The sequence below is a fragment of the Mastigoproctus giganteus genome, chromosome 5, assembly GCF_048544385.1.
Source record: "Mastigoproctus giganteus isolate SK-2022 chromosome 5, ASM4854438v1, whole genome shotgun sequence".
NCBI classification, from domain to species: domain Eukaryota; kingdom Metazoa; phylum Arthropoda; class Arachnida; order Uropygi; family Thelyphonidae; genus Mastigoproctus; species Mastigoproctus giganteus.
The window spans coordinates 178,725,618-178,753,566 of record NC_143579.1 but is presented as its reverse complement, the minus strand read 5'-3'; the positions used below and the strand labels follow the sequence as shown (position 1 = coordinate 178,753,566).

Here is a 27,949-nt window from a genome sequence, read left to right as displayed (position 1 = left end):
CCGGTTAAGTCAACAAGAAATGCTAAATCTGTTATCCATGTATCATTATGTAGTTCGTCGATGGTTTTATTTTTTTGTGTCATGAAAATTTTGATTTCATTTATTAAATCAAAAAAACGTTTTAATACGTAAGCTCCTCGACTTAACCACCTCACCTCGTTATAATAAATCATTTCTCTGTACTCACTTTCAATTTCTTTAAGCAATGCAACAAATTCTCGATGATTCAGAGCTCGTCCACAGATAAAGTTTACTGTTTTAGTTACTGTTTCCATAACATTATCCATCTGGAAACTTTTGGCACAAAGTGCTTCTTGATGAATAATGCAATGTATAGTGCAAAAATTATTCTGAAATTTTTCTTCTTTCACTATATTTCTTAATTTTACCGCTACTACATTTTTTTTACCAACCATAGCAGCTGCACCATCACTTGCAAATCCAACCATTTTATCCCAACTTAATTTATATTTATCTATTACAGTTTTTATTTCAGAAAAAATATCCTGTGTACCAGTTTTTCCTTTTATAGGAATTATTTCCAATAATTCCTCAATTACTTCAAATTCATCAGTAACATCTCATACGAAAACGGCAAGTTGTGCTATATCTGTGATGTCAGTACTCTCGTCAACTGCTATTGAGAATGCTGCAAAATCTATACTTTTTTCTTTTAACTGACATCGTAAATCACTAGCAATTTCGTTATTCTGATACAGTGTTGGCTGACAAACTAATATTTTTAAATAATTGTTGTTTGTCAGGACAAAGAAGTTCAGCAGACTTAATCAAACAATCTTTAAGGAATTCGCCATCAGTAAATGGTTTTGATCGTTTTGCAGTGATGTGCATGAGAGCAAAACTTGCGTGAACTGTTGTTCACTGGATTTATTTGCTTCAGTAAAAAAATTTTGTCGTTATAAGCCAGATTTCAGAAACTGTAACTTTTCTTCCCTCAATTTGCCTTCCAACATTTCAAATTTTTCTTTATGATTCGTTTCGTAATGGCGACGTAAATTGTATTCTTTTGGAACTGATATTCCCTTATTACAAATAAAACATACAATTTTATTATGCACAACACCACAAAATTACATAATTTCCCATTTATCTAGAAAAACATGTCCTTCTTCGTCCACGTTTCTTTTACCCTTTGTTAAAGACATGGCTTGCAGTTTAATCTCTTAATTAAAATCACTATTATAATTTTATTTACAACTTTAATTTAACAAGATGAATTTTCGTATGAAAGCAACACTCAAACATTATACACAATTCTAAACGATAGGTATTGATATAATATAGAATCTATATAATATCAATACCTATTGTTTATCGTTATATCTACATCGTAGATCTAACAACAAGCACAAATAAACAGGTTTTATAAGCTGTACGTTAGTTTGTCTCCATCTATATAGCAATATGAACTCGCAGCTGTGCATCCAGCTAACAAACTAGGACTGACTCAAGGAAAATATATAAATATATACAAGCATACAGTGACAAAGACAAAGCCCCAACCTATTCATTCTATCTCTTTTTCCTTCAATAGCAGTCGCGCACATAAGCTCAGTCCATATCTCTATGTCTCTAAAACTATAAGCACTGTATTTACAACAAATACATAATTTAAATGTATTTGCAGGCTGTGTAAAATTGCTTTGGGGGCCAGATGTGGCCTGCCAGTTTGAGACCACTGATCTATTACATGGAATTGGGTCACACTGCTTCAACAGTGAATACTATTTTAAGGGACAGTGTATGTATAAAATAATAACATGTTAAAGGATCAACGGTGATCACAAAACAGTATTCAGGTGCTATATTGAAGATTGAAAAGCACTTGCTTCTGATTTTCCATCCATATTAATAATATGGATGGAAAATCAGATTCAGAAGCAAGTGCCCCTGAATCCAATGGCCATTCAAGCAAAAGCAAGAAGTATTTGTGAAGATATTAAGGATAAGTACGGCGAACTCCAAGCCAAGTTCGTGTCAAGCAACAGGCGGTTTAATAGGTTCAAGCATTGCCCTGGTTTCCAAAACATTAAAGTATGTGGTGAAGTCGCCAGTGCCAATTCTGCAGCTGCAGAGAAATTTTATGATGTGTTGGGAAAAAACCCCCCTTCTAAATCTCCACAGCCCTTAACTTCCACAGCAGCATGCTTATCAGCTGGAGAGTTAATTCTGACAATGATGCTTGAAAGGTAAAACTTGTTGACGTTATGCCTGTCTCCTCTCTCTTTTGGTAATTTTATAATTTTGTACACAAAAGTGTACAAAATTTTAAAAAATTATATGTTAGTGTCCAAATTTTCACATGATATATTTCTTACCATATTAGCTCTGAAGTATCTGTAGCAACATTATTGTTGTCACTCCATGGCCATTTTGTTCTGATTACATGGAACTTTCAAGTGTAGTGCAACCACCAATTTCTAGTCGGGAGCCATTATATTCCAAATCAAAAGGAATGAAAAGAATAGAAAATATCAAGAGGAATTAATGAAGTATGGCTTCACTTAGAGTGTTCATTATGAGCAACATCCTGTGTGCATAATATGTTATGAAAAACTGGGCTAACAAAAGCATGAAACCTATTAAATTAAAAAGACACATATAAAACATCCAAAGGTAATGAAAAAACTGAATCGTTTTTCAAAAGACATGCCGACACCATACAAGGTCTAAAATCTTTCATGAAGAAACATACGGCAGTTCCATGTAAAGCTTTAAGAGCATCATTGAAAGTTTCATATTTAATAGGAAAAAATTTGAAATCACATACTGTACTATTGCTGAATCTTTTGTTCTGCTTGCTGCAATAAAAATGAATTCAATTATACATGGAGAAAAGTACAGCAATGATTTAAAAACCATTCCTTTGTCCAGAGACACAGTCTCAATTTATTAAATCGATTGAAAGTCCAATTTTTGCAATACAGTTAGATGAATCCACAGATATTTCAAACCTCGCTCAACTTATTGTATATGTCAGATACTGCTACAAGGGAAATATTTTGAAGGATATTCTATTTTGCAAAGCTTTGGAAGGAAGAATGGTGGGAAAAAATATTTTTGATGGATTTTCTTTCAAACAAATAATGTAATGAGAAACAACTACATTGCGATTTGTACTGCTGGTGCGGCTGCATTAACAGGAGAAAATAAAGGTTTAAAAGGCAAAGGAAAGGAAATTGGTCCAAATATAGTTTTTAATCACTGCATTATACATAGAGAAGCATTAGTAATGAAGGAAATGCAAACTGATCACAAGTTTTGAAAGATGCAGTAAGTGTGATCAACTTTATTAAAAATAGAAGCTTAAATAGCAGACTTTTCACTATACTTTGTAATGAAATGGGATCCGCTTATGAAATGTTTCTTTATATAAGAAAGTGAGGTGGTTGTCCAGTGGTAAAGTCTTTTTGATCTGAAACATGAACTTTTATTGTTTTTATTGGATAAAAATCAGAACCTTGCTCAATTGTTTACAAATAAAAAATGGCTTGGAAAATACTTGAAGAACTTAATTAAAGTTCTTCAAATTTAATATACTGGTGATATACTTGAAGAACTTAATCTAATTAAAGTTCTTCAAATTTGATATACTGTTAAAGTTCTTCAAATGGTTTAAATTTAAGTCTTCAAGGATGGAACAAATATATTAAGACTCAGAGATAAAACAGAAGCTTTCAAAAAGAAGCTTAATCTTGGGAAAACTGAATTTGAGTGTAATGATGATGAAACATTCCCATGTTTTTCTGATTTTTTAATAGCAATAATATTGACATTTTAAAATTTAGGGATACCATTGCCACCCACCTAACAATGCTAATTAAGATTTTTTCTAAATGATTTAATGTATCTCCAGAAAAAAAGTTGTACTGGAGTTGTGATCCGTTGCTTTTAAAATTTCTTCATGCCCAGAAATTACCATTCAGCCAAAGGAAGATCTTGTTGACCCATCATCTGATGAAGCATTACATGCTCTTTTCAAGACAACTTGTGAAAAATTTTGGTTTTTGCTTCAAGACGAGTATCAAGAATTATTGAAAATGGTGATACAAGCATTGCTACCTTTCAGTTCTACATATTTATGTTGTTGTTGTTGTTTGGTTTTTAGGAGCATTAGCAACTAAGGCCATATTGCTCCGGGAATATGCGGTGGTCATTCCCTGACCTTTCCGCATCCTCCGTATTTGGTGGTGACGGGCTCGAACCCCGGTCTAATCAAGAAGCGTGTGCTACGCACTGCTGCTTCCCACCTGGCTACGGAGGCGCTACATATTTATGAGAGGTTGGTTTCTCAAAATTAAGAGCTATAAAAACAAAACAGCAATCCAGAATTGATCCAGAAGATAACATTATATTAGCAATTTCAAATATTGTGCCAAATATTATCGGTTATCCAGGCTCATCCTTCTCGTTAATTTTGTTTTGTAATTATTCATTTTTTTATTGTTTTCTAATCTTAATTGAAGAATAAGAAAAAATATTTAATATGAAGAAAATTGTTTAATATTTTAATGTGTAAATTAAAAAGGATATAATTTTTTAAATTCCTTTCTCAGTACTCAAAATTTTCTACTACATAATTTATAAAATGCCGTTTTTCTCCTCTAAAAATTTGGTCATCCTACTTCGGGGTTTGTACTGAGAGATTGCATCAATTTTACATTTAATAAAGGGGGTCGCGAGAAAAATAAGTTTGTGTGCCACTGTCTTAGGCTATTAAAATGACTTGTATGGCATAGATTGCTAACAAAAAGTTGTAGTCATAAAAAGAATCCTACTTGTAGTTACCATACAACTAGCTTCTGATTGATTGGGTCTGTGCAGGGTAAACATAGTCTCCATAAGCTGCGTTTGTAAAATGATGACATCATGCAAACTGTTCTGAGTACTGCATGAGGCCTATTGTCTTTACCCTGTTATCTGATATTTTTGTTGTGATAGATGAATGGGATAGTGGAGCTCTAGAATCAGACTAATTCTTGCAGATCATAATCCCAGAGATGCTATAATAGCAGTTGCTATTCAAGAAATCTGTGGGAAGAGGGGAACAGGTTGTTATTCTACTACTGATGAATTGTTACTGGATTACTGAAAGCGCACCATACAGCTTCACATTTTGGTGAAATGGCTAAGGAGGACCTCTAATTGGTGTGTGTGTGTGGGGGGATTTGCAGCCTGCCCATTTCTGTTCAATGTTGCTGGTTGGGCTTGTCCATATCATCCAGACTTCAAATTTTCTTCTGTGATTGTGGTTGAACATAGAGAGGAGAAAGAATGCTAAGATGTAGAAAAACCAGGAGTTTTTCAGTACTTTTTTATTATCCTCCTGCCAGCAGTTACACAATCACTACTCTAGCAGTACAACCTTTGTTTCCATTAAACTTATGTATGAACTACAAAAGGTAAATATACAGGTAACCCTCAGTTTACAGTGGGGATCCATTCCTGAAGGAACTGTCACAAAAAAAAAAAAAATCAGTGTAAAATGAATCTAATTATATAATGTAAGTCAACGTACAAGTTAGTGCATATGCAGCATATTAGTATGCAGCTAAACTCTGAATTAGAAAAAATATGCAAAGGCGGCATCATTTAAGTTATATCTCATATTGTGAATCTCTGTGAATGTAAGTCAATAAGAAGTCAATGAGTTATGACCCTCTCAAAAATAACATAAGTAATATAAGATTATTATATTTAAAGCTCTAAAATGAATGCTACAAATGTAAAAACAGTATTTTTATAAATATAAATCAATTAAATGTAATACAATAAAAAATAAACACACTAAATTTAATTAAATAAAAAAAATTAAATTTTGTACATTTACTTTGATATGTTCGAAGTTAGTGTAAGGCCCCTTGCATTGATCTCTTTTGACAGTGGCATAATGCAGATATTTTAGCCTGTCTTTTGCAACCTTGAAACTTGGTGCAGACTGCTCTTCATGGGCAATTTCTTCCAATAAGGCACGGTCTCATCAACATTAAAAATGAGAGTAGGGGGATAATTATCCTCATCTACAATGGCTTGAAACTCTGCAGGAAATGCTGCAACTGCCTCAGCACTTAATTTCACACAGTGGCACTTACTTCGAGATTTAAATTGCATGAAAACCATCCCTTGCTACCAAAAAATGTCTCATCCCTGCCCTCTTTTTATTGCTTAAGATCTTTAAAAATTGACTTTACCTTATCAGTAATAACAGCTTCAGTCAACAGAATGTTTTTTTTTTTTATTTAAGTCTGTTACATTGACTGTTTTATTTCATCTGAATTTTTCAATATGGTACTCACAGTCGATGGAGGCAATTTCATATTTCTACACATATCTGATCTTCCATTCTACGAATTACCTCCATCTGTTTTTACAATGTGACTTTTTAGCAACATTTTCACATTCACTTTAGCATTATAGAGGCATATGATGCAAGAAAGCAAGCTTATGCAGCATTAGTCAAAAAAAAAACCCCTCCCCATTTCACCCATCAGTCACTCCAAAAGTTTGTCTAGTTCTGCCTTGAATTTATTTAAGCTGTCAGCTTTCACAATAACAGATGGAAGTTTGTTCCAACAATCAACCACCCGTTGGCTAAAGGCAAATTTCTGCACATATATTCTACAACTGTCTTTCCTCAATTTGAATTTATGTCCCCTCAGGTGCGTAATCTGAGAAATTGGAAGAATCCCATCAGCAATGAGCTTGCTCAAACTGTTCAAGGCCTTATAAACCTCAATCAGATCACCTCGCAGGTGACTACAGACACTGCAATTTGCAGAACTTAAGCCTTTCCAGGCTTAAGTTCCACTCACTAATCTCGTTGCCCTTCTCTGTACTCGTTCCAGCAGCTCTACATCTTTCCTAAAAGGAGGCCTCCAGATCTGTATGCAGTACTCAAGGTGTGGCCTGACTATTGCCTTATACAAAGTGATAATCCTTTTTTTCATCCCTGCTAGCAAAATTCCTGTATATCATTGACAAGACCCCATGAGCTACCCTTGCAGCCTATTTGCACTGCTCAGAAAACTTCATATCTAACTGCACAATTATTTGCATGTGTAACATTCATAACGTTGATAGTGTAATATGGCCAAAGTCGCCCTTGCCCCAAAAAACAACAACAACAACAACAGCACAATTATTTCCAGGTCTTTTTTATTCTCCACTACCTTGAGTGTAGTACCAAACAGTTGGAAGATTACTCTGGGGTTACTGCTACCCATATGCAGTACTATGGATTTGTCAATGTTACACTTCAGTTACCACCTCTCAACCCATCTGCTCAACTTTTCTAGGTCCTGTTGCACTAGCATACTGTCATTAACAATCCTACCAACCTTCGTATTGCCTGCAAACTTGGACATTAAGCCTGAGCTTAATGTCCACTTGGCTTTACTGCGCTTCTTTTACTAGACATGGCAACTCTTATTTTATTAATTTAATCAACAACTTTTAATTAAAACTCACGTGACTGAGTTTTAATTAAAAGTTTAATTAAAACTCACGTCACATACTGACACTGTAGAATAGTGGCCCAACATTAGTACACCAACAAGCAAACTGATTGTTCCTGTCCTCTTATCTCCAGCCACCTCATCCCTAATTGGCTTAGATATTAGATGGGGGTTAGCGCTCACCTCTGATTGACTTGCTGTTTCTTTACATCATATCCGGTATTTATAGTTGCACGTTTTTGAAATTTTTTATAGTTTTTTCATATTTTTGGCCTTCTGGTTTCAAAACTGTTGTTATTGTAAATCTTCGCAAAACAAACTGTCATAAACCAAGGGCTACCTGTACATATGCATAAATATAAATAAATATACATGGCAGGAAGATAACCAACTACTGTATACCAGCCGAAGGATAATAGACAAATACCTGCTTTTCCATAGCAATTGGCCTTTCAGAGCCATGATTCTCTGAAAAGACATTTGCTCCTTGCTACATTTCTAAACCTGGTATCCTGGAGCATTTCTTTAACTCTGTGTTAATTGCATAGGGTTGATTCGAACACAACAATATTTCAGCAGTTTGTGCTTCATCTACTCCATCCACACAGTTGAAACCCCTAATACCAGTTGTTGAAAAGGTTTTCTTTGAATTTTTTGCAGAAAATTCCAGAAATGTCTGTTAATTATCATACAATTAGGAAAAATTTGTGATTAAGTTAAACCTAATTATATGCACGTGTTGACTGACACGTCATCAGGAGTTACTGACGATAAGTTTGCTTTACTGCCACGCACTTTCCTCCAATCAGTGATGCTCTCTGGCTTCAAGACATTGATGCACTGTCTGGAATCAAACTGTTGATGTGCATATGTCATGTTTCATGCAGCAAGTGCTCCTATTACTGACATGCTCTCGTCTAATCAAAATGCTCAAAGGGTGTGGTTTTTAAATTTGCATTTGCTTGTCGACAGGTCTAAAGGGAGTTTTAATTTTCAAAAATTAATTAAAACTTTTTGTTTTTAATACAGAACATAAATTTTTCACAGTTGTATTCAGAAAATACAAGTGGCATCAATAAAATGAACAATTTTGAATTATTTTTTGCTGATTTTTCAAATTTTTGTGTGTACAGAGGAATTTAAAAATTTCCTGCAACAGCTGATGGGCTAATCTTGACTATAACTGCCCCTGCTCTAGGTAACATTTGCATGGTGACAGGCAATCCAGTAAACTGTATCGCATTGTAGACTTCTTGGGAAGGAGGTGAAAGATAGAAGAAAGCTCTCACAAGATTTGTTTTAGCTTCAAAGTAGGATGCTCTGTTAGTGTACCTCATCCCTCTGCTTTGGGAAAGGGGGAATGTATTAGAAACTGCAAAATGTATTACAAAAAAAAGTTTTGTTTGATAATAGCACTGATTTCCCAACAATTTCTGACATAATACTCCAGCACTGAAAACCATTACCGCCACTTATCTATAATAAGCAATGCTGAATTTAGGTAGTCTTCAGTCTCTGGCATACATGTTTTTAGAAGCCCTAAAATAAAGTTGGGGAATCTAAAACAATAATAAACTCTAAGGAGGGGTGAGATATCATCTTGGCTCTGGAGTACTGCACCCGTTTATGAGGGGGGGGGGGGGTTGAAAGAGATTTGTATTCACCCAGAGGTAGTTGTGATAGATGTTGATTTAAACATCACGTATTACACTTTTTTCAACAGTCACCAGACAAAATGACACATTTTTACCAACTCTCAATACACTTCCACAGTCCAGTTTTGTAGAAGTCCTCTGGCTATACTTCAAACAATGACTCTGCAGGAGAAATCACCTCATCATAAGCAGCAGTGTTTTCCCAAAAAATAAGGACTCCAGGGCAGGAAACAGGAAGAAATCCGAGGGTGCAAGGTTGTAGAATAAGTGGGATGTGGCAGTATTTCAAAGCCACATTCATGGGCACACCTCACTGCAGCATGTGAGGAGGAATGTACAGAGGCATTATCATGAAGCAGCCCACACTTTTTAACAGCTTTCCGCGTCTTTTATCTTTTATAGCAGCACAGCCTTATGAAGAGGCTGGAATAATACTTCACTGTCAAAGTACAGCCCTTTTGAAGGTAATCAGTTAGTATTACACTGTTGATCCCAAAATTCAGCATCACCTTGCCAGCACTTGATTGAAATTTTTCCTTTTGGAGGGGGGGGGGTGCTTCTGCATGCTTCCACTGTTTTGACATTTATTTAGTTTTGGAATCACAGTGATGGATCCAAGTTTCATCAATGATGATTAGCCATGAAAAAACTCCTTTTGCTTTTCCTGGCACATCAACAACATTTCAGGTGCACATTGTGCCCTTTCTTTCTTATTCTAGTAAGGGATCAGAAGTCTGGGAACCCATCTAGCAGACACTTTACTCATATGCAACTGTTGATGGATTATGTTCTCCACAGATCCTACACTAATTTGGAGCTCTGACACTTCACGTCATTCGGCACTGCAAATAAAAAAAATTAATTGTCAGGTCGAAACCAAAATTTGTGTGGCTGCTATTGAGATTTCAAACAAAAAAAAAATCGTCTTTCTATCACAACTACTTCTGGACGAATACAAATTTTTTTTTGGATCTTCTCGCCTCATAACTGTGGTCGTGGTAATTAGGTGCCACCATTCTGATGGCATTACAATGGGATTACTATTTCATTAGAGCACAAGCAGGCACCAAATTAATGTTGATAAAAAGTGAAATAAACTGCAACTGTGACATAAAGCTGCAGCATGAGAGAATGTCTGGAAGTAATAGAGATATAGGTTTTAAAAAAAAGAGCCTATAATGCTTCATGCTTAGCAAATTTTTTTTTTTTTATTTATACTTATATTGCTACTTGTATACTGTAGTACCGATATTTATATTTAAATTTCAACAAATACCGCTAGCAAAAACAATAAAAGGATGCACATCCATAGCCTGATTTTTTTTTTAAACATCATATTCACCCAATTGTTCAGTCATAACTCTACAATGATGGTCTAAATTAAGAATATTATGTGATGCTGTAGAAAATTCCCACTCCTGAAAATGGATGCTTTTGTAAAATTTTGACATTTTTTAACCTTGGGGAAAAGCACAATAAAATTATCACTTTTACTGTGCTTAAATAATAAATACCAAATCATGTTTAATAAATAGTTTTAATTGTCCTAATCACTTACATTAAATTAATTTTAAATTTAGATAAGGATTTCATAAGTTACAATTTAATATACTCATAGAACTTTTGTTTTCAGTAATTTTGGTGCAAACATTGTATCTTGTAACTAGTAAACTGTAGTGTTGTCAATTTGTAGTTAACCGAAATACATAAATAGTCTGAAGGTCCAAATCACATAAAATAGCTTAATTTTGTATTTAGTTAAACATTTAGAAGGTCAATAGCGTGGTACATACCAACATTGCTGGAATAGTATAAACATTATCATACTCTTATCTTTTGATGTCTTATCAATAAATTAGACTGAACTTGTGCCTAAAACAAAACAAAAAGGTCAAAGTAGTGGGAATGCTTTGGCTTAGGAGAGAACCACCAGTGGCAATTCTCTTGAGAATCAAAACAACATGCAGTGTTCTTTTTTTGCAACATTATCTCTAATTGGACATATGACCAAAGAGAATATCTTTGTGTGCTTTCACTGAGAGAAAGGGAGACCAAGAGAGCGAAAAATTAAAACCCTAATCCAGGATTCTGATGGGCTTATATGAGGACTTGAACAACAGGAATGATGCCCTAGATGGAATAAAAGAGAGGGACCCATCAAGCACTCAGTTGCCAGCACTATGCACGATGCTACACTCAAGCATCACATGACACAACAATGTTCTACCTGGCAGAATGTACTGCTCCCACAAGATTGTTGGTTACTCTAGTGTCAGGAAAACAAGAAATATATTTTGTAAGAAGGACAGATGAAACAACACCAGGGTGTGTCTGTCGGGGACAAAAGTTAATGATGTTGGAGAGCAGCTATCATCTTTTATAAGCGCAAAAGGTACTGTTGTGCACATTAATATTAAAGATATTAAAAGCAAATCTGCAGACTTAACAAGGCAGAGCAATGTTGGGAAGAAGTTGCAAGTTAAGATTAAATTTGAAAGTGTCTGAAATTCTGTCCAGACATAACAGAGGTGAATATATGATGAGCCTTGTTAATCAATTTGTCCCTTAAGAGATCCTGTCCTACTTTACATGGACAGGATAAACTTAAATAGAGAATATTTGCTGAATATTTGGCAAGAATATTTGCTGATGCTATCAAAGCAGTGTTACGTGGGTTGGAAAACTGCAAGCTTCTGGAGATACACAGATCAGACTAAAAGACTAACAGCAGTTATAGTGTAAGTGATTATTGCACCACTTCTATTGGGAAATACAGCAACCTAGAAAGCAAGGTGTCATGGATTATAAGGCCAGCTGCAAGGTCTTAAGGAACAAGATGGCTGTGTTAGTGTTACTAAGAGTAAAAAACTGGTGTGGTTAAGTCACTGTAGAGATATTAGAGACATATTTCCACTCAACCTTAGTGAATGTAGAATTTGAATGTGGGAAGTATAATGTGTATGGAAAGAATGGATGGGGATAGAGGAATTATACCCTTGGTTAACATATAGGCTCTGCCTGTATGTTAGGGAGGCAATAAGAGAAAGTAGTACTCTTGATCTGATTACACAGATCGACATCAATTTCCTCCCTGAAATAATTTCGACAGATTCTTGTATGAAATATGTTCAAAAACTTCAATATGTGCTTAAAAAGTCTCATCATCAGTTTTCAAATACATACGTTAATGATATTTGAAAATCAAGACCTGTAACTGGTTTAATCATCTTTTCCATCTATTTTATCTGTTTATTATTTTTATTTTTTTTTCTAGAACATTCAGGATATTTCTAGAGCATTCAGGAGCTTTGTACAACATTTGAGAATGTTCCAGACCATCCTAGAATATTGTTACATGCAGAAGAAAGGCAAAGATGTTTCTAGACAGTTCTAGAACTTTTCATTAGCCTTCTAAAAACTTCTCTACCGGTATATATATGAGTGGGTCTGCACCAAGCAAGCATTTTCATATTTCAAAATATGTATGTGTTTCAGAGAGCAAGTAGTGAACAAGTGTTTTTGTGAATTAGTGTTTGTAAACAAGTGTTGTGTGCATAAGTGTAAATTGTGAACTGTGTTTAAATTGTTAATAAAAAATCTACAATTTCTTAATTGTGGTTTTATGTGTGCATACCTCAACTGTACATGAAATGTCACATTCTTGCCGAAATAAGCCTGATAGCTTTTGCTACATTTGCAGAGAAGTGGTATTGAAATAACAGCAGAAGCCACTGTCACAACTTGTGAGAAAAGAAGCCAGTGAACTCTATTTTGGATGTAAGTCAGAGATCAAGATAAAGTATGGGCTCCAAAGAATTCCTGCAGCTCATGTTCAAGGACATTAAAAGGCTAGTTAGAGGTAGTCATAAATCTATGCCTTTTGCTGTTACAGTGATATGGCAGAAACCTCGAGACCACATAAACAATTGTTACTTTTGCATGACCAATATTTCTGGTTTTTCTGAGAAATCCAAGCACAAAGTAGAGTATCCCAACATGCCTTCTGCTCTAAGGCCAGTTCCTCACGATGATACAATGCTCATGCCAAAGCCACCAGAAACTTATGGACTTGACTCTGATTCAGGATCAGAAAAGGAGTCTCCAGAAGATGCAGAACCCAGAACGAGTACAAACTTTTCAACTCTTGGTACTGCAAAGCAACATTAATCATTCGGGCAGAACTGAACGATTTGATCAGAGATTTGGACCTCTCCAAAACTAAGGCTCAATTACGAGGATCACAGCTTCAGCAGTGAAATATTTTTGAAAAGGGTGTCAAAGTCTCTTTCAATATGAAATGTAACCTATTACTTGATGAATGGTACTTTGGTTTATTGTAACAATGTCCAGGAATTAATGAGAGAGTTGCATCTGGAGCACGTCCCCGAGCAGTGGAGGCTTTTCACTCATTCATGCAAGGTCAGTTTGAAAGCAATTTTACTGCATAACAGAAATAAATATCCATCTATACCACTGGCCCATGCAGTTCACATGAAAGAAATGTATACAAAACTACAGGTTCTCTTGCAAAAAATATGCTATCAAGAATGCAAGTGGAAAATCTGTGCCGACCTAAAAGTGGTAGCTTTGTTGACTGGGTTTCAAGGTGAATACACTAAATACTGATGCTTTTTTGTGACTGGAGAGGCCAAGCAAAGGATTGCCACTACAGGGTAAAAAAATGGCCAGACTGTTCATAAACTACACCAGGCCAGAAAAATGTAGCACATCTTCCTTTGGTGGATAAGTCAAGTAATGGAAGTCAAAATTACCTCCATTGCACATAAAGCTAGGTTTAATAAAAATATTTGTGAAAGCGATGGACATAAAAAAAGGATGATTTTCCTATTTGAGGCTTGTTGTTGTTTGTTGTTTGGTTTTTAGGAGCATTAGCAACTAAGGCCATATTGCTCCGGGATATGCAGTGGTCATTCCCTGACCTTTCAGCATCCTTCATATTTGGTGGTGACGGGCTCGAACCCCGGTCTAATCAAGAAGCGTGTGCTACGCACTGCTGCTCCTTCCCACCTGGCTACGGAGGCGCCTCCTATTTGAGGCAAATGTTTGCTCACATCAATGGGGCCAAGATAAAAGAGGGAATTTTTATGGGTTCTCATATCAAACTGCTATTCCAAGATGAGGAATTCACTAAAAAATTAAATGGATGAGCTAATTTTAGTGTACAGAGAGTTGGGATGCAACATGTTGTTAAAGTTTCATTTCCTACATTCCCATTTAGACTTTTTTTTCTAAAAACTTGGGAGCAGTCTCCGATGAACACGGTTAAAGGTTTCACCAAGATATTTCTTAAATGGAAAAAAGATACCAAAGAAAAAAGATGGAATCTTGTACGAAAGACAACAGGTGATTATAAAAGGCAAAAAAAACGACAAAATATTTTTTTTTTGTATTAGTATTAGTAATGGCTATATGATGAAAAGAAACCTAAGGCTTATGCTGCACCAGCCAAAAAAAAAAAGAAAAAAAAAGTAAAATAATAATAATAAAATAAAACAAAATAAATACTTAATAAATAATAAAAGAAAAGGAAATAGACAACCTATGCATTTCCCTCCTCCCGTAGGTATACAGCTGACCTTTGAATTTTCCCATACTGTCAGCCTCAACCACCCATGTTGGTAACTTATTCCGGTAATTTACAACTCGCTGGCTAAAATAAAACTTCCCACAATCCAGTCTAAATATCTCTCCCCATAACTTTGTTATAAGATAAAAGATTTTTGTAAATAGAATAAGATTAATAAGATTGTCAATATTTAGTACTGGATGTAACATTTTCTTAAAATATATTAAATCTTTTTACTAAAAACTTAGTTTTTGACTTTAATCCCTTCATGGGGGGGGGTCACATATCTTTTAGGAGAAAAGCATGCCAGTGAGTTAAACGCAAGAGTGCAGTAATTAGAACTATTTAATTACACTAATATTACTAGTAAATAAGTAGTAATGCTAGTGTAATTAGAAGTAAATAAAACACAGTTTTCCATTTGGAAACTTTTAATTTCGATTAATGATGTGATAAATGGATGATATGTAGGAATGGTATGCAGAGAATATTTATTTAGACATAATTATACTTAAATTTAAAATCGCATTATATAAGACTAAATTATATCTACGTATAGAAATGCTGATGCAACATAAATAGCATATTTAGTATGTTAATAACAATGAATATCCAATGAAGGTTATTACGTGGATGAAGACACAAGTTAAGAAAGAATCATTTTTTTTTTTTTTTTTTTTTTTTTTTATGAAAACCCCAAACACGAAAGGTATCAAAACCTATAGTAGTTAGTACCGTGCATGGGTTGAAGGAGAAGTATGGGGGGAGGGGGATGCCAGAAACTTTGCTCTAGAGACTAAACATGGCTTTCACCACTTCAAGCCTCCAATAAGCAAAGTGGTGGTATTTCACCGGTTGATGAAAGTCATCTACCACCTTGCAGACAAAAGGATGTGCACATGGCCACCTCAAGCATTATTAATCAAATGAAAGGGCAGGCGCTCACAGGTTCCAATGGTGTGATTCCTTAATGTTATTGTTAAATTAAAATGAGTGAGGTTTAATCAAAAAGTTTGAGGACTGAAGGCGCCTCCGTAGCCAGGTGGGAAGGAGCAGCAGTGCGTAGCACACGCTTCTTGATTAGACCGGGGTTCGAGCCCGTCACCACCAAATACGGAGGATGCGGAAAGGTTAAGGAATGACCGCCGCATATCCTGGAGCAATATGGCCTTAGTTGCTAATGCTCCTAAAAACCAAACAACAACAACAACAACAAATTGAGGACTGAACTAATACTTGGGAAATGATGAAGCTTATCAGCTATTTGGATGGATCTCCTTTGAAGCAGTTTTCTTAACATTGCATACACCAATTCCAATGCTTCTACAATTTCTAAAAGCATTTCTGATGATAAGTTTATTTTGGAATTGCTAATAGTTCCTGTGCTTGTATTCTAAATAATATCCTCTGTCTTTGCAAATCTATGACCATTCAAGAGAGCTTTAAGCTTTGACAACAAAATAAAATCACAAGGAACAAAATTCAGTGAGTATAGCAGATGAGAACCCACCATGATGGAGTGATTCCAAGAGATTCATTAATGGAAAGTGCCAAGTGTGTGTAGTAGCATTGTCATAATGCAAGCACCAATTTTTCTGAAGTCCACTTTTCTGACTGTTTTATCCGAACAGCACCATGCGATCACTATAGAACTGTTTTGATGTATTCCAGGTTCACTGTTTGATCGTGTAGAACAAATTCACAATAAAAGCCAAAAAAATATGATAAGCATATTCTTCACATTTGGATGCGATTGTCTTGCATTTTTTTAGGCACTGGAGGGGATAGTCTTCTAATGAGAGGACCGGGTTTTGTTTCTGGGTCATAGCCATATACCCACAATTTGTCACCAGTAATGATAGCAGAAACAAAGTGTGGGTCAGCAGCAGCACATTGACAAAGATCCTGACTTGCAAGAACTCATCACTCTGAAATCATAAGCAAGGATGTGACACACAAACTTGGCTGAAGTACACTGCATTCCCAAATCTTAGGTTAAAATTGATTGACATGTCCTACAAGAAATATCAATTGTATTAGCAACTTCATGGATAGTTAAACGTTAAACACTGCTGATCAGGTCATGAATGCAAGCAGTCGAATCGCTGGTTTTAAAGATGAAGAGTAGCCAGAGTGAGGGCCACCTTTCACAGACAAGATGCTCTCTTTAAACTTAGCAAGCCACAAAAGACTTCAAATGATACCAGGGTATCTTCTCCAAAGCTATTTTTAAAAATTTCATGGGTTTCTATTGCACTTCTCCTAAATTTGAAACAAAATCTGATGCTAATTCACCTTTCGATAAAATCAGTCATTTTAAAATCTGAAGAAATGCAAAACACCTTTTATTCATCATGTGCTAATTCAGACTGCCTGCAGATAAACATGATTCATGCATTACTATATCTAAATGAGTCACCCAATATGTTACAGTAAGTCACAACTTTACATCACTGCAATGTCAAGGTATAAAATCAGTCCCTAAACTTTCTGATAACACCTTGTATGTGCCAGATGTTGGAAATCTCTTATAGAAATACAATTGATCAATATTTTTACTGATTTATTTCATTAATTAAGTTATTAAAAATTATCAGACATCATTAATACTCCTTAAAATTACCTTTGTATGTTTTCATGGTATTATATCCCTGTATTTTTTAGCCCTTTAACTGCTAATGATATACTGTAGTGTGTTTGTATATGTGCTTGCTCACATACACACTACATTTCAATACACGTGCTATGAAAATATAAAAGTTGTTACAATTTACCATACAGCCAGAAAAATAAAAATTTACTTTTATAACTTAATTAAAAAGACACAACATGGGCATGTCTCTGAGACTATTGTTGAAAAAAAAAAACATTTTTTAACCATCAGACTAGTACAGCATACTAATGCTGATATAATTAAACACTGCTGACCTGATCAGCAGAGTTTAGACTTAGACTCACTCCTTGCCAAGGAGTGAGTCTAAGTACCAAGATACTTTAACACTCAAAATAAAAAAAAAATCATAAAATTAAAAAAAAAAAAGAAAATTAATCTCCCCCAAAAAACAGGTCCTTGCAGGCTCCATGTCTTGTTTTACTTATTGTGAATGGGTGCCCTTTCTTCAGGGGCAGAGAGTCATGTTTACACTGCTAGAAGTGGGTGTAATTTTAGTCAGTTTTTAAATTTTATGATTTTATTTTGACTGTCAAGGTATTTTGGTCTTTGCAGTATTAGTATGTTGTACTATTTTGGTGATTTTATAGTGTTTCTTTTTCCTTTTTTCCAATAAACTTATATTTATTTTTATAATTATAAATATATTTACTCATCACGACACTGGTAAACCAACTTTGGTGATGTAGCTTTCAATGCAATCTAGCATTCATTTCTTGAACTATGTTTTGAAATATTAATTTAATAATTTTCATGTAGTAAACAATAGGATTTGTTCAAAAAATAAAACTTTTTCATAAAATAAAATTTTTTGTTACATAAAATATTATTTTATGTAACAAAAAATAATATTAATATTTTCTTTTAAATTTGGTTCCTTCTGTTTCCCGTGGCTTCAGTTTTCTTTAGTTTCATGTGGTTTTTGTCTGAATTTATTATCAGAAAAATAATCCTTCAGGAAAAAAAAAAAACTTTTTTTGACAATATTTAAAAACTAAAACAAATCAAGTAATAAGCTCAGTAAAAAGTTTCAATAATATGTTTAATTAAACATTAAACAAAATATTCAAAAATTCAAATTTAAATTTTGAAAATTTGTTGAATCAATTTTGAATTCAATCAATTCTGTTTTGTGATCGTTATAGTGACTGTTACTAAACTGCAACACAGTTTAATGTTTAAAATTTATTTGATGCCTGCAACAAAATTTATTGCTTAAAATATATTTGATGCTAAATAAATTATCAAACAAGGAAAAAAAATTAAAGAATCACTAAATCAAACTGTTTTCATTACCACATATCCATCTCTTTCTCAATATTAAATTGTTCAGTGCTATAGACAAATATTACACCATGGGCATCTTTCATTAAGGCAGACCAACAATTTTCAAACCTAAAAGGAAAGTAAGAAAATAATTACTGAATTAAGTTCAAATGATCAATTGCTTGGAATTTAATTCATAACAAATATAAGAATTAAAAATAGAGATCTATATTATTTATTTATCACCATAATTTAGAAAGTAAAAAATAGATAAGAAATGTACAGTTGGACCTGTATATAACGAAATTGATCGTTTCCTTGAAAAAATACATTAAACAGAAATATGACCTTTTCAACAATGAAAAAATACTGTAAATTCACATATTAAGAAATGACTACTTACAATGCACACAATGTATTAGTACACTTTTAAGAATTATGTCAAAATATTTGGTTATTTTTTGTTATACACTGGATTCTACTGTACACCATTCATAAAAATGTTTGCATTTGTTTAAACACTCAAATATATTTTTTGTCACATTTTCTTCACACTGAAGGCCTTGATGCAAAGTTTCAAATGCTGCCAACATTTCTTGTTTGGAAGGTTTAATATTGCCCTCATTTTCATCCAACTCATTGTCTATATTATAACTAGTTCTTAGAATACTCTCAAAAATGTTGGAGTTACTTGGATATTCAGCTTCTATGACATAATTATCAACTCCTAAAAATTCATCAAGAACATTTCCTCCACTGATCAAACCTTGTTGGAACAACTCTTCCCAAGATTGCTCCATGTCTTGTAGTAGTTCATCCCTCTCAACGCTGTTAATTAGTGTTTTAACAAAACCTGCTTTTGCGAAACAATTCTTAATCGCTGTTTCCGTCACATCTAGACTCCACACTTTGGCCAACTCTGATATGCACATCCCCAAATCTATAATAGAATCTATAGGTTGGTTGGTTTCTATTCTCAGTATAATTTTTTTCAGTATGCTTGTTTTCTTCCTCCCAAATACCTCATCTAAACTGCAGCCAATGGACCAAGGCATTACCAAGAAAATGCATTACCTTTGGTAGTGCATTTTCTTGATAATGCCTTGGTCCATTGGCTGCAGTTTAGATGAGGTATTAGGGAGGAAGAAAACAAGCTTCATACTTGTAAGTTTCAAAATTACCGAGCGAAGTTGGGCAAGGCAAGGCAGTTGTTGACAATCAATATGATTTTTCTGTTTTCTTTCAACATCTTTCTATTGAAATTTAAAATCCACTACTCAAAAATTTAACTTATCATCCAAGATTTTTTGTTGTAGTTGTAGTTCAACTCTAATGACTTTACTACTTTTGCCTGAAGCTTTTGTCTATTACCAAAAGCTACAGTTTTTCATTACCAGCCATATTTGCACCAACCAAAAATTGTCGCCTTACTATTTTTACCACCTAAACATTTATCACCTTTAAAAATCAGTGTCTCATTCGGGAAACATTTAAAAAATAGACATGTTTCATCAATGTTTAATATGCCTTTCGGCTCGTATTCCTCCATAATTTTTTCAAAACTGTTTCTTTCCAATGGGTATAGCCTTTTTCGATTGCAACTCCACTTTCATCAGAAATGACTTTTTCGAGTAAGAGTAACTTTTTCAAAAAGATGCGTACTTCGTGGCCTTTTCTTTTATTAATGGCCCTGATATCGGTACATTTTGGTCTCAAATCAACTTCATCCACTTAAAAACTGCTTCGTCTACATCTTCACACAGGCATAATTTTGCATGCTTCTGACTAGATCTCAATTCCTCAAACAGTTTGAAAATAGAAACATGGTTTTTCAGAATTGTTAACACACTACTGGGAGGAATAACAAATTTTACAGTAATTTCTTTTTATTGTTTTTTAACGCCCTAATCTACACTACTAAGCACTTCCACTTTTTCACACTACACTCAAGGATATCCTCTTAGACACTGTAGGATTACTTGCACAGCAGCAAAAAAACAAAGCTGATTTAGGGACCACTTATACCTACCATGTAAACAGAGACAGGTGAAATTTAGCGAAAGTATAGATGACTCATTTCTTCGAAACAACAGATGAATTTCTGGGATACAGGGAAATCACTCTCTCCTAATTCTCTAATAGGATCCTTACAGTAGAAAACAGGTTGACCAGAGCCAATGTGTGCATCAGGAATATGCCTTAATCACTGCCAATGGCTGTGGACATATAGATAGCAGTTGACCAGCATGATTTCTAGATACAGTAGTGTATAGGTTGTATTGGTTTTACTTCTTCCTTTTAACCATTGCTGACCCACTAATGGGTAAAGGCCTCTCCCAAAATCTTCCATCTTCTTTCTATCCCATGCCGTGGTTGGCCAGTTTCCCTCTGCATGGTTTTACAGGCGATACTAAATTGTAGAATGTTTTAGCTCTTAATTCGTGGAATTAATCCCTTCAGCTCTTAAAAGCTACAGGCATTAACTCTTAATCCTTTTAGCTCTTAATTTGTACTTTCTACAGCATCAGCATTATCGCCTAAAGGACAGAGATGCGAACAATGGATAGCTGGGTCTCTTGAAATTAGTTCGTTATATGGAAATTTTCTTCGTTATACGGAAACTATTTTCAATGTAATGACCAAGGGGAAATCAAAAACGTTCACTACATAGAAAAATTTGCCATATGGAAGTTTGTTAAAGAGAGGTCTGACTGTATTAATCCAGCAAACTGCTTATTTATGGCTAGGCACCTCCATAGCCAGGTGGGCAGGAGCAGCAGTGCGTAGCACACGCTTCTTGATTAGACTGGGGTTCGAGCCCATGACCACCAAATACGGAGGATGCGGAAAGGTCAGGGAGTGACCATCGCATATCCCCGGAGCAATATGGCCTTAGTTGCTAATGCTCCTAAAAACCAAATAACAACAACAACAACATTTATGGCTACCAAAAATAAACACTTTGGCCTTAAAACATATTTGCAAAAGAACAACTTTCAGTATCCTATGAGTCATAAGCTAATCTGTTATTTGGGTAAAATAAGAGATAACACTGCCATGACATCTTGTTTTGAGATTTACTGGCCTCTCATCATATAGTGAGTATTCTAATTAACAATGTTTAATAACTTGTGAATAAGGAAACATTTCTATGTGAGTTTCCAGTTGCCATGTGATATGAATTTAAGCTTGTTGGCTACCACACACACAAAGGACAAGACAGTCCTTGACTTATGGATGAGACAGAGTTCTATAACCAGTTATATTAAACACTTTAAATATATTAATTGCCCAAAGGATATTCATTGCCTAAGTTCAACACTGACAATTGCAAAATACTTCATGTGGGCAGCAGTAATTCTAGAGTAATGTACCAACTGTGTGGTACTACAGTCAGGGTAGTTGAAAATGAAAAAGACCTGGGAGTAATTGGGCTATCAGATATGAAGTTTGTTTGTTTGTTGTTCGGTTTTTAGGAGCATTAGCAACTAAGGCCATATTGCTCCGCGAATATGCGGTGGTCATTCCCTGACCTTTCCACATCCTCCGTATTTGGTGGTGACGGGCTCGAACCCCGGTCTAATCAAGAAGCGTGTGCTACGCACTGCTGCTCCTTCCCACCTGGCTACAGAGGCGCCCTAGATATGAAGTTCTCTGAGCAGTGCAGACAGGCGGCTAGGTCAGCTCATGGAGTTTTGTAAATGATATACAGGAATTTTTCTAACAGGAATGAGGAGATGATTATTCCATTGTATAAGACAATGATCAGGTTATATATTGAGTATTACATACAGGTTTGGAGGCCTCATTTTAGGAAGGATGTAGAGCTGCTGGGACAGTTACAGAGAAGGGCAATGAGAGTGATGAGAGGAACAAAGGGGACTTACCAAAAAATGCCTCAGTTCTGCAAATTGCGGCATCTGGAGACTAGGCACCTGTGAGACGATCAGATTGAGGTGTTTAAAGCTTTGAATGGATTGAGCAAGCTCACCACTGCTAGGATATTTTCTCTTGATAAGACTAAGCACATGCAGGGCATAAATTCAAATCGAGGAAGGATGGTTTCAGAATAGATGTCTCAAAGTTTACCTTTAGCTAACGGATGGTTGATTGCTGGAACGAACTTTTACCTGATGTTACAGAAGTGGATAATTTGAGTAAATTGAAGGAAGAAGTAGACAAACTGCTGGAGGAGATGGATGGGTGAAATGAGATTTTTTTTTTGGCTGATTTGGTTATTTGGTTTTTTTAGAAGCATTAGCAACTAAGGCCATATTGCTCCGAGATATGCGGTGGTCATTCCCTGACCTTTCCACATCCTCCGTATTTGGTGGTGACGGGCTCGAACCCTGGTCTAATCAAGAAGCGTGTGCTACGCACTGCTGCTCCTTCCCACCTGGCTACGGAGGCGCCCTTTTTTTTTTTTTGGCTGATGCTTTATAAGATTTCTTTCTTGCGTCATTTGACACTATTAATACTAATACAGTGGATTCCAGTTATTTGGGCTACTGGTTAATTGGGGCAGCCATTTATTTGGTGAAAATCTTAAAAAACAGAACCCAATCGAGAAAATAGCCAGGGTTTACTTTGCTTAATTGGGACAACATGCCGTTTAATTGGGGCAGGAGAAAACAGCACTGATGATTACCCTTACAATTGTCTCTAACCATACCACGTGGTTCAGTCAGATTTCTGGAGGTCACAACCATAAAACAATAAAAACAATTAGCAGTCACCTGTTTATTGGGCTTTTTTCTGTTAGTGCAATCTATCATATATGGATAATAAACTCGATCTTATTGAATTTGCGGTAATACCGACAGCTGGAATTCTGTGGGTTATTAAAGTGAAATGTGTTTACACTTCCGTGAAATCTTCAATCATATAAAAAAATTAATTTTCAGAATCTTCTCTTCATTCCTATTTTTAAAGCTTTGTAACTTGTGTGTATCGTGTTACTTGCAATTTGTGTGTGCCGTGTTCTTTGTTATTGATTGCTTATCTTTTTCTGTTTTAAATTTTAACCCCTACCCACAAATGTCAGTGAACAGAAAGGTCAACTAGTTAATATGTACATATTACGGTACATATTAATTATTCCGATTATCACGTACATTTTTCCGATTTTCAAGTATCATTTTATTTTTTAATTGGCAAGATAATAATAATGTTACCTCCTTTATTAGACTAGACAAAGACAGTAGCAAATTTAAAATCGAGAAAGGAGTTCGACAAGGAGACACAATATTTCCGAAGCTGTTTACTGCTGCCCTTGAGGAAGCTTTCAGAAGATTAGACTGGTCGCAGAAAGGAGTCAATGTGAATGGAGAGTACCTAAACCATTTACGATTTGCAGATGATATTGTGGTTATAAGCCATGATCCCAAAGAATTAGAGGAAAATCTTAATCATTTATGCACAGTTAGTAAGGATTTTGGACTAAAGATGAATATGGCTAAAACAAAAGTAATGCCACGGAAAGGGAAATAATGATTGAAGGAGCAGTAATTGAAAAGGTGGAGTCATATACTTATCTGGGACAAGTTATTAGCTGTAATAATGATAAATGGCTGGAAGTCAAGAGAAGAATAAATTTTGGATGGATAGCATTCAGGAAATATAGTCATATACTGAAGAGCAATATCCCAGTTTGTCTGAAACGTAAAATAATGAATCAATGTATACTCCCCACCATGACTTATGGAAGTGAAACTTGGGCACTCACCAAAAGAATGAAGAGAAGCTGAGAACTACACAGCGAAGAATGGAACGAATTATATTGGGAATCAGACTGTTAGATAAGAAGAGAAACACATGGATTAGGCAGCAAACTCAAGTAAAGGACATTCTTATCAAAACTAAAGAACTAAAATGGTCTTGGGCAGGACACATAGCTCGAAGACATGATGACAGATGGACTAAGAAAATAACAGAATGGTACCCAAGAGGAGCTAGAAGAAAACCTGGAAGACAAAGGCGGAGATGGATAGATGAAATTCATGAGTTTTTGGGTAGTAAATGGATGGCCAGTGCTCAAAACAGAAGGAACTGGAAAGTTGCTGGAGAGGCCTTCATCCTGCAGTGGATTGAAAATGGCTGATGATGATGATGATGAAGATAATAAAGGGTAAATTTGTGCTTAATATATCTTTACTTTTATAGCTGGTGGATAATATTCCTCCTATTTTCGCTAATTAGAATTGCTGTTTAATAGAATTAAAATTCAATTCAAAAACGTCAATTCAACAAAAAATTCAATTCAATCACAATGACCAGCGCTTACTACACATCGTATAGTGAACAGTACTTTACTATGGTGAGTTCGTCATAACGTGATTTGATTGTACAGTGAACCAATTGTAAAGGGGGGGTACATTGTATTTTTAACTATTTATGTGAAACTTCAGATAATTGGGGCAGCCACTTAATCGGGCCAAAATGCACTAGTCCTGATGTGTCCCAAATAACCGGAATCGAATGTACTATAAGGTAACATTAGTAATTACAAACATGTTAGCGTAACTTCTGTTCCTGGGAAAATAAAGGAGTTCATCTAAAGAAGTAATGCAGGACCATCTAGACATGAATGAAATTATACTGCAATCACAGCATGGATTTGTCAAGGTGCAGTCTTTTGTGACCAATCTGACTGGATACTATGATGCAGTAACAAAGAAACAGGATGCAAAAAATAATTTTGATAACATATACTTGGATTTCAGGAAAGCTTTTGTTACTGTTGCACATAATAGACTGCTGTACAAAGTGGAGCAGTGTGTCATTAAGGGAAGTTACTGCACTGGATAAAGGGATGGTTGAGTGTCAGAAGACGGAATGGTTACTAATGGACATTGTTCATGGATTAATGTTATTAGTGAAGCTCCCCAGGGTTCAGTGCTGAACCCATTGTTGTTTTCTATACTAATTAATGATACTGATGAAAGAATATAAGGCTTAATGTTTAAGTTTTCAAATTATAAGAAGGTTGGCAGGGTGGTTAATGGTAGTGATCAGGGAAAGCTACTGCAACATCTAAAAAATTAGGCAGATGGGCTGAAAAATGGCAGCTGAAGTTTAACATTGACAAATGCAAGGTATTGCATATGGATAGCAGTAATCCCAGCTTAATGTACCAACTTTGTGGTATTACACTCAGGGTAGTGGAAAATGAAAAAGGCCTGGCAGTAATCATATAGTGGATGGTACTTTAGATATGAAATAGTACTTTAGAAATGATACTTTAGATATGAAATTCTTTGAGCAATGCAGACAGGCAGCCAGAACAGCTGGGATTTTGTCTATGATACACAGGAAGTTTGCCAGCAGGGATAAGGAAGCGATTATTTCATTGTAAAAGGCAATGATTAAGTATCTTGAGTATCAAATACAGATCTGGAGGGCTCATTTTAGATGGGATGTAGATCTGATGGAACAGGTGTTGAGAAGGACAAAAAGATTAGCAAAAGGAACAAAAGGGTGGTCTTACCAAGGTAGGCTTACCTTCTGCAAATTGCAGCATCTGGAGACTAAGCACTTATGAGATGATCTGACAGAGGTGTTTAAGGCTTTGAATGGATTGAGCAAGCACAATGCTGATGACATTCTTCTCCTTGCTCACACTACACACATGAGCAGGGATGAGTTCAAACTGAGGATAGATGTGCAGAAACTTGTCTTCAGCCAGTGGGCAGCTGATTGATTAAATTATGGAAGAACTAGAAAAATTATTAGAGGGGATGAACAAATGATGTGGGAGGTTTTTTTTTTTTTTTTTTTTTGGCTGATGCTTTATAAGCTTGTTCCTTGCATCAGTTGCCACTCCTACCATTACTTCTACTAATATTTCAGCAAAACAGATTCCATTCCACATTTACAGTAAAAACTGGAACTGTGTGGCATGGGGTAGGGAGGTCGGGCAAGTTAAAACTACGTACAGAGGGATGGGTAAGTTGTTGGAGAAAATAATAGTTATACATCTCCATTGCTCTTCATGGACTAAAGTTATAAAATTACTAATGTTGGTATTGGGTTATTTATTGTTTTTTAATATTTATTAATGATACTAACATACATATTTCAAATCTGATGTCAAAGTTTGCTGATGATACAAAGATAATGAGTGATTAATGACATCAATCAAGGTAATGTACTTCAAGATGATCTAGATAAATTATGGAAGTAGACCGAAAATGACAACTGATATTTAATCATTTCAGGTGACTGTGACATTGTAAAATTCTGCTGCTGGGAGTCAGATTGGAACAATTAAATACATGGGGTGTGTTAGGGTAGCTAAAAATAAGAACAGGTGTACATATACTTGCTTGTACACCAATGCTAGGAGTTTAGTAAATAAATTTTATGAATTTGAGGTGCTGGTCAAAACAACAAAGGCAGATATTGTTGGGATAACAGAGACGTGGCATCACACAGATATAAGGAATGCAAAACTGCAAATTGGAGAGTACAATGCGTACAGGAAGGATAAGAAAGGAGGAAGGGTTATGCTGTTAGTTAAGAAACACATCAAATGTAAGGAAGTGCATCCAGTTAACATGGGTGGACAGTGCAATGTTCAGTGAGTTTGGTGTGACATACGCACTTGAAAAGCAAAATTGAGAGTAGGAGTGTGTTATAGGCTTAATGACTCTGATGAGAATAATGAACAAGTTTACAGAGAAATAGAGTGGGCCAGTAAATCAGAATGTCTTATACTGGGGGATTTTAACTTTCCAGATATTGACTGGAACTTGTGGATTGGTCACTCGCACACTAGCAAGGCTTTTGTGGATTTATTAGATGATTATTTTTCTACAGCAGCATGTTCGAGGGACAACCAGAGGGAGTAATAATCTTCATCTGATTATCAGTAGTGATTTTTCATGCATTAACAATTTTCAGATAAAGGAACCACTAGGTGGCAGTGATCACAGTGTTCTGATGTGGGATTTACTCAAAGATATAACTACCATCAGGGATAAAGGGAAGGGTTTTTGCTTTCGTAAAGGTGACTACGACGGTGTGAGACATTTTAAAATTCTATACAGAGAGACCAACTGATGATGTTACCAATGGCAAATTCTAAATGGGAAGTATTCAGGAAAGCAATCAACAGAGATACTAGGCTTTCCATGCCAATTAAGAAATATTATTCAAGGTTTAGGCCAAAATGGATGTCAGATGAACTAATGAGACTCGTGGCAGAGAAGAAAAATGCATGTGATGCATATAAATTATTAGGTGACACAGAAGCCTAAGGTAGATGTAAGCTGGTCTGTAATCAAGTCACAAAGGA

General features: G+C 35.3%; 1 protein-coding gene across 3 annotated transcripts in view; it reads right to left on the bottom strand.

Annotated features, from left to right (window-relative positions):
• Positions 1-27,949, bottom strand: part of LOC150085875 (intraflagellar transport protein 22 homolog) — a 100,141-nt gene that overhangs the window by 18,977 nt on the left and 53,215 nt on the right. For all 3 annotated transcript variants that reach the window (XM_090373551.1, XM_090373553.1, XM_090373552.1), the window contains one exon: positions 18,685-18,783. In XM_090373551.1, coding sequence (XP_090229677.1) covers positions 18,685-18,783 — 99 coding nt within the window. The remainder of the gene's footprint in view (positions 1-18,684; positions 18,784-27,949) is intronic.